This window comes from Zophobas morio, unplaced genomic scaffold, assembly GCF_036711695.1.
Source record: "Zophobas morio isolate AGI-343-1 ecotype UQ-CSIRO unplaced genomic scaffold, CSIRO_AGI_Zmor_V1 ptg000011l, whole genome shotgun sequence".
Classification (NCBI taxonomy): Eukaryota; Metazoa; Arthropoda; class Insecta; order Coleoptera; family Tenebrionidae; genus Zophobas; species Zophobas morio.
Window position 1 is genome coordinate 15591523 of NW_026972116.1, and position 8761 is coordinate 15600283.

At 34.1% G+C, this 8761-nt stretch overlaps 1 protein-coding gene across 3 annotated transcripts in view; it reads left to right on the forward strand.

The window, feature by feature from the left end:
- The window catches only part of LOC135127027 (putative tyramine receptor 2), a 214280-nt gene extending 211399 nt beyond the window's left edge, over positions 1 to 2881 (forward strand). For all 3 annotated transcript variants that reach the window (XM_064053324.1, XM_064053326.1, XM_064053325.1), the window contains one exon: positions 720 to 2881. In XM_064053324.1, coding sequence (XP_063909394.1) covers positions 744 to 2114 — 1371 coding nt within the window. In that variant the 5' untranslated portion in view covers positions 720 to 743 and the 3' untranslated portion in view covers positions 2115 to 2881. The remainder of the gene's footprint in view (positions 1 to 719) is intronic.
- The last annotated feature ends 5880 nt before the right edge of the window (positions 2882 to 8761 follow it).

An 8761-nucleotide genomic window follows, 5' to 3' on the forward strand; every position in this document is an offset into this window, starting at 1 on the left:
AACTCCCAGGAAAAAAAAACAAAATAATTGGTGATCAACTTTTTTATAAAGAATCATCCGTTTGACTTTACGTCCCATTATTCTGCACATGTTTTGGTAGCATTTCTACTAATATTGTAGATTATAACGTTAATTACCCCATCTAAACAGTTTAGTTTTGTCTAGATGATGCCAACATGGTTGGCGAAACGCCTCGACAATTTTGCTTTTACATCGAGTGATCAAAGAAGAGTCCCAAAGTAAGTTACAAAGAAAACTATTCTAAAATATGTATAAGGAAAATTGGAATTGTTTATTTCATGGTATAGATTCTTAATGAAATTTGCGAAATGAATGAATAAATAAATTTTGTTGCTAACTTAAAGTTATTGTGAAGAAGTTCGTTTATAAACTGTAAGATAAATAGTAAAGCTTGATTACTAGTTCACGGGGATTCCAGGGACATGTTAAAATTTTGGTAGCTTCACAACGTATCTGTTTAATAAATCGCTAACAGACAGATACAAAGAAAAACCGGCGAAAATGAGAAACCTAAATTTTCATATTCAACAGTGAACATCAACGTCAACGAAACGCAAAATTAGGAACTCATCCAAATGACCTCGTTACATTACTTCTTTTTGGCTGTCGCACGCAAGGAAAATTCGTGAACCTAAGTAATTACTACAATTATCATAATAAGTACCGAAAAGTATCTGATAGTCTGTTTTAATTTCCAGGAGCCGCTCCAGCCAGCAATCAGCATGTCCGACAACAGCAGTTGCCCGCAAGACCCCGGCAATTTCTCGACCATCTTCGGACAAACAGACGTCGCCCAGTGGGAAGCGCTCCTAACGATCGTCACTCTTACATTCATCATCCTTCTGACGATAATTGGGAACGTGTTAGTGATCCTCAGCGTCTTCACATACAAGCCCCTCCGCATAGTGCAAAACTTCTTCATAGTGTCGCTTGCGGTAGCCGACTTGACGGTCGCCATCCTCGTTATGCCGCTGAACGTAATCGTGTCAATATTGGGACGTTGGGTCCTCGGCATACACATCTGTAAAATGTGGCTGACATCAGACGTCCTTTGTTGCACCGCTTCCATCCTTAATTTGTGCGCGATAGCCTTGGACCGCTTCTGGGCCATCACTGATCCGATCAATTATGCCCAGAAGCGCACCTTGAAAAGGGTGCTGCTAATGATAGGAGGAGTCTGGGTCTTGTCCCTTTTAATCAGTTCGCCGCCTTTGATCGGCTGGAACGACTGGCCTACGCCGGAAGAATTCGACAACGTGCAAGTTTGCAAACTGACCGAACGACAAGGTTACGTCATTTACTCGTCGTTGGGTTCGTTTTTTATTCCGTTGTTCATTATGACAATAGTTTACGTAGAGATATTCATAGCGACGAAGAGGCGTCTGAGGGAAAGGGCGCAAGCGTCCAAGATCAACGCCATCTCGAAGAACCAGTCCGCTTTGATAAGCAACAAAGAGGCACAACATGACAGAGAGAGCGTGAGTAGCGAGACGAACCACAATGAACACCCGGAGAACACGGCGAACGGAAAGACCAAAGAAAAGAAGAAGAAGCACAAGAAGAAACGGAAAGACGACAACGCCGAAAACAATACGTACTTGAAGCCCATTCTAGTCCACGAAGATTCCTTGACAGACAATCCAGAGACTTCTTCCATTTCGCAGAGACGCAGTTCTAACCCTTGCACTTCTGATAACCACAAGATCATCTCCGAATGTACCACGGTGTCTAATTCCCCTCAATCCAAATGTAGCAACCTCAACAAAGTTCTTCTTCCTGAGTCCAACGTTGTGAAAAAGCCCGGAGTGATCTACCAGTTCATCGAAGAAAAACAACGTATTTCTCTGTCTAAGGAAAGGCGTGCTGCTCGAACCCTCGGTATAATAATGGGGGTATTTGTGGTGTGTTGGTTGCCCTTCTTCATTATGTACGTCACGATCCCGTTCTGTCCGAGCTGCTGCCCGTCTAAAAGACTCATAAATTTCATCACATGGTTAGGTTACATTAATTCAGTGCTCAATCCTATTATTTACACGATTTTTAATTTGGACTTCCGACGTGCTTTCAGGAAGCTTTTGGGGATGCGGCCGTAAGTTCTCGACGCGTGTGTTTGCAAAAATTTTATATATCCGTCGACAACTACTTGATGATTCCCGTGTTATTTTAACAAAGACTGATATCCAGTAGAAACGTTAGAGAGTTGCATTTTTGATGTAGGTTCATGTTTAAATAAGACAAATTTGTTATGTAGAGCATTCCATGCTAATGTGTGTCATCGAATGAGCTTGCCATTTCTGTCACGAAGCATTAGAGCCCAATGCTTCCAAACGGATTTGGCAAAGATTTACGCTTATTTATATTGTTAATGTACATTGTTGGACGTCATCTTCAATCTGTAAATTTGCTTATATTGTATATATAGAAAAGCGCAACTATTAAGGTAGTTCTCTCAGTGACAAAGTCTTTTGTGTGATATTTACATTAAACTCAGAACCTATAATACATAGTTAGATTTAAAAATTAAAAGCGGTTTCTAATTTATGCAACAATAATTATTACCTCAATTGATACCTCTAGTATAATCATATTTGTTTCGCAGTTTTAGTAGTAGGCAAAGTGTATGCTGTTCAAAGCGATTTCAAATATGTAATTTTATCTTATATATTTTTTTATATCTAAGTTAACGGATATAGGGTGAGTTCAAACAAAGGTAAACTGTGTACATAGGCTATCTTAATCCTGTTGTATTTATTATGCGAAGTGTTTAGAAGTTTAAACTACTTTTGACAACTCACCCTCTATCAGCATTTTTGAGTGTATAAAATGTTTTAGAGTTCAATAAAATCAACATTTTTGTTTACTAGTGTTTTTCTAGTTTTAAGTGTTTATCGTTAACAAGGTTATGAATGTGCCTCGAAGTGCGAAAACAAAAACCCACAAGTCCGAATTAAAGCGAACGCGTCAGAAGCGGAATGCGATAAAAATAAACACTTACATCAAACAACTCAGATTCAAGTTTACGTCACTAGAACTAAAAGCTCAAATACACTGCCAGACAAAAACAAACACTTCAATTTTTGTGATTGCTTGTGATTGGTCGAACTTTTGTAAAAAATTAAAACATCAATGTATTCACTAACAAAAAAACGTAACTTTATTTTAAAGCATGTGAAAACAGAAAAAGTAAAAAAAAGTTATAACACTAAACATTAGCGTAAAGTTACAAATATTCAAGTGTCCGGAATTTTTTGACTGGCAGTGTACTTAAAATTCAGGCCACTATTATACACACAGGTTATATATACTACTATAGACATATATACCAACTCTAGAGAAAGTAACAAATATTCGAATAGTAACATTAGGCGACTTTTTGTAATTTTTGATCTCTAACATTAATGAAATAAGCTATACACAGTATTGTACTTTCAAATTTTTGGGAAAAATGAAGTACGCCGTTCCTGATTTATTCATGAAAATAAACTGACTAATTTTTTTTAGTCACTCTGTATGAGTAATTCTAAAAAAAATTGAATACAATGACAAATCAGAAATGTAGACTCATCACATTTGACACAGTTTAGACAGGATTTATTTGACAAAATTTTGAAATGACGTCATCAATTTTTGAGGGGACATACACAAATATATTGTGATTAAAAATTTACCGTACTTACGATAACTTGCTTTAACACATCTGCAAGATTTCAAAGCATTCGGTATTGCAGATTGAAAATTAAATTACAAAATGTTGTTAGGTATACAATTTTGAGTTTTTTTTCAAAAATCTGGATGTTTCGGGTAAAAACTCAACACGGATTCATAAACTACACGTATAGGAGTATGCTATTTTATACAATTTAAAACCCATTTATTATGTACAATTTTGAGGTGCCGTCATCAAACTGTTGGTGGAGATGATTAGCCAAATTTTAAATGTGACGTGCCTGAAACATTTAATAACCATATTCATAAATAAAATGCAATAAATGAATCATAGCGTTAGGATATTTTATTATTGTTAGAAAAATCATGTCGCCTAGCAATAATCACACCTACACAGTGTTTAAACAGATATTAAATATAAATCTCTAAAGAAAGATAATAATACATTTAAAAGACAAAGTTTTGAAGCGCTGCATTATAACTTAGTTATGCTATTGTTGTTAATTGTTGTTACTTTATTAGTTTTAGAACGAAGGGAAAATTTGCGTAATTACCCCAAACAATGATAAACCACAGTTACACAAATTCAGTCACATAACGCGGAGGGATATTTTATAAAATATATTCCATTTTGCTGGAGGCACAGCAACGTACGAAATATCACAGCAGTTCTATATTCCGGATTCTATCCTCCGCTAAGTCCGTTGCAAATCAAATGCTTTTCATAAGATGCACTAGCCACAAGCAATATGTGTTCAGTGTCCATGAAGAGATGTCTCTTTGGGTTTTATGATTTTTCTTTCATATTCCGCTGCTCCCGTAAAGCATTGTTGATTTATTGCATCTACAACGGGTATTTAGGAAAGACTGATTGCACTACATCCTACACAGGTAAGCGGGAAAATTATTACACCCCGAAATTATTATGCAAATAATGTTGCATATTTGCCTAGGTTAATTGTTTACTGTGGCAGTGAATCAAGGTGGTTGTTTTGTTTACTTGTCTCTAAAGTTTACAATACCGCGTTTAAAAAAAAGAGGGTTTGTAGTGATAAATATTAGTTTACTTGTCCTATTCTGTTGTTATCTACGTCATATTGTTGAGATTAGAATTTAAAGGTGGTTTTGAGAACAAGGTGCTCCACTTTTTATGTTGCAAGTGTTATTTATTACCGGTTTAAATAACTTCAAATTAGCTTCTGATATAAAACAACACAAGAAAAGCGTTTATCAGCTCTAAAGAAATCCAGATTTTTATTTTAGCTTAGATCTCTAACAGAACTCCTTATCAAATATGACATTTTATAAATTGAATTTGTTCTTTCTTGTTTGGACTGCATCTCCGAAATTCTATATTATTGTTGCTTTGGCCTGGAAATCTCCCCGGATTTTATGAAAATAGAATGCAAATCGAACAACCGCTTAGGCAAATTTTAGAGATCACCCCGAGATTGAAAAACTTTCTCAATTCCTACTTAAATAAATATAAAAATATACAATTCATTCCAGAAAGCCCAGGTATTTCGGTAAACCTTTTCAACTTAAATCTCTCTTTCATCAGAGTGATGTGGACCGTTCGGTTATTATACCCGCAGGATTGAAAGTAATTATCAACGGCATCAATGTTTTATTTTGGTGTATTAAAAGAGAAAAAGTTAAGTTAACAAAGTTTGGTAACTGTGTTCCCTTGCGGTTGAAACGAAGATATGTGATCAAGAACATGGTGACTGACGTCGCAAAAGCACTTTTAGGGTCGGCTGGAAGTTTTACAGCGGTATAAAGCTGGCAAATTGCTGTTCTGGTGTAAAAGGAATCAAACAAGTTTATGTATGATCTGAACACTGTACACCTTTACGTTTTGTGCCATTAACGGTTCCAACTGTGCCTAACTGTTTTATGTGGTGAACATTTGCACCGAATGGTGATAAAGTCACGCATCAAATTCATGAAGTCTTTATACGGAAAGTTGGCATAAATTGAAAGTTTCGTTTTCTGGTATTAAAATTGCTCATAACCGCTACCACAGGCACCTATTTTGGTATGCGAACTCCCAACCAAGTATTTTCCAGACAGGATTCCTTTTAGCGAAAAAATTGAAACTGCAATAAAACCCTTAACACGATGTTCGGTTTCCGCACAGTTTTAGGAAAATCAGATGGCGGGTATCGTGCGAGAGTCGATAAAATGTAGAGGTTCATATATTAGTAAAGCACCTGTAGAGGCGATTCTAAAAGACTAGAGAATATTACTGACGCGTGTTTTAAAGCATAGTCTGGAATACAAACCTCCCTAATACGTTTTTAGATCATCAAATTTTCGAAAAGTATAAAGATAGTGGATGAAATTTAAAAATGTTGCAGATTTGCCACTTTTTAATAATGGTAGATATTTTTAAAATTTCAGTTAATATGGTTAAAATGTCATCTGAGAGAATACTTATTATAACATTTGAACAATTCTCCATTGTAGTTACACACTCTGCAAGAGGTGAACAAATCAATCCCTACTGGGATGATAAAATTATTGTTGCAAATAAATTTCACACAGGGAAATGTTTTCACAAATACTAATAATAAAACAGTCCATTATGATTATATCAATTATTTATTACATAAATAAAGAATAAAGCAATTAAAGTATCAAATACTAAACTAAGCATTGGAAGAAGTTATAAAAGCCATTAGGGGATGAATTAATTTTGAATGAGATAATAAAAATGTGTGTAGACGGGACAAAAATTAAAAGTTTAGCAAAAAATCTGAAACAAATAGAACCAGCCAATAAAGATTAGCAGGTTTAAAAATCTGTGCTACCCAACAGTTGTTGCTGGCTCAACATCTTTTGAAAATATAGTTCTAAATAAACAGGGCCAGTGAAAACAGTTCCTGTTTTATTGATTTTTTTTTGCCGTGGAAGGGATTACAAAAAATCGCTAGGATTATTTTTTAAATCTATCTTAGTGTACGTTGTGAGGAGATAAATGAAAAGACACCCTTTGTTGTGATATAAATAAAATAAAATCTTCATTTACAGAGTGTTTACGAAAAAAAAATTTTCACAATTTTGTGCTTTTCAACATATGGAAAGAATGAGTACAGAAAATAGCGTGATAAAATACCAGGGTTCTATTTGATGAATCGATATTTGAAAATTTTAGACTTTTGTATACATACCCCACTAGAAAACACGTACCTCTATTTATCCCGTCACAAAATATTGTAACACAGATCTTAAAAATTTTGACAGAACTTCCCTCGACCCTGAAGTAAAATAAAGACATATATGTAACGTTAAAATAAATGTAAATTTGATCCAATGATATACCACCATAAAGTATAGATTTATCATATTTTGCACATTTTGGATGGATTTATTCGGCAAAATTTTGAGATAACGCCATCAATTTTTTGACGGGGATAAATACATAGGTTTTGACTAAAAATTTACCATGCTTACGATAAATTTAATACGTCTGCAAGATTTCAAAGCATTCGGTTGTGCAGTCCCTGATTTAATCAGTAAAATAAATTGACCCTTTCATTATTTTTTTGAGTCACCCTGTATAAGTAATTCCAAAAACTATGAGTGCGTTAATATACCAAAGTATATAGTCATAATATTTTGCATATTTCAGAGAGGATTTATTCGGCAACTTTTTGAGAAGACGTCATCAATTTTTTGGAAGGAGATAAACGAATAAACTTTGCTTAACTATTTATCATGTTTACGATAACCCTAACATATTTACAAGATATCAGAGCATTCGGTTTTTCAGTTTCAAGGTCAAATTGCAAAATATTGTTACGCAGTTTTGAATTTTTTTTGAAAAATTTGAATATCTAGGGTGAAAATTCACACGGATTCACACACCATAAGTACAACACTATATTATTGTTTATAATAAAAAAATTACTACTATAAATTTTTGGAGATGACGTGTCTAATAAAAATGGATACAGACACCGAACAGACAGACACATAGACGGAAACGGGAGACCACCTTTTTCGTACTCTAGAGGATTCTAGGAGGATTCGATTACCATACTTCCTTAGCTTCCGTTCGGGAAGTAAAAATAACCCTACTGCAACTTTTTTGTGAACTCGTCCATTGCCAGAAAATTTCAAGAAAGTTGAATAATGTTGCAACATCCCATTTGAATTTCAAAAATAAACTGTGGTTTGGTTATAAAGCCTAAGAGGAGGCCAATGATGATATATAAAAATATATACGGTGTCCCATTAAAAAAAAAACTAAGTTGTGTGTTACACTCTGTATAGTTAAAAATAATTTTATAGAAGGATACAACTCAGACGTTGACTTTTTTCTGTCTCTCATAATAATAAATGGAGGACCACGCGTTTAGTGACTCACCCTGTGTATAACAAATGACATTAATTAAATTTTGAATTTTCGACTTCTCGGTGTTTCGTTTTTTCGGTTTTTCGATTTCTCAATTTTTCGATTTTTCAACATTCTCATGTTTCGATTTTTTCATTGTCGATTTTTCAATTTTTCAACGTTTCGATGTTTTGATTTATCGATTTGTTTAGAATTTTCAATTTTTCAGTTTTTAACCTTTCGGTTTTTCGATTTTAGCCCATTTCGATTCTTCGATTTTTCGGTTTTTTAAGTTCTCGACTTTTCGATACATCGATTTTTCGATCAATTGATGTTTCAATTTTTCGATTTTTCGGTTTCTTGATTTTTCGACTTTTCAATTTTTTGGTCATTTGGTCTTCCGATAATTTTTGAATTTTTAGAATTTTTTATTCAATGTTTTTCCATTTTTCGATCCATCGTTGTTTCTATTTTTCAATTTCAAGTTTTAAATTTTTGAATTTTCATTTTTTTGGTTTTTCAATTTTACGATTTTTAAAATTTTACATTTTTGGATTTTTCAATTTCCCAACGTTCGAATTTTGGAAATTTTCAATTTCTGGATTTTTTGATGACACTAAAGGTCACCGAGGTTCTTTAAACCTCTTCAAAAATAAAATATCAAAGATACCAGAGATTCTTCAAAAATTCTTTAAAGAAGAAGCCCAAGAAGGAGGTCTCCGAGATTCTTTAAAT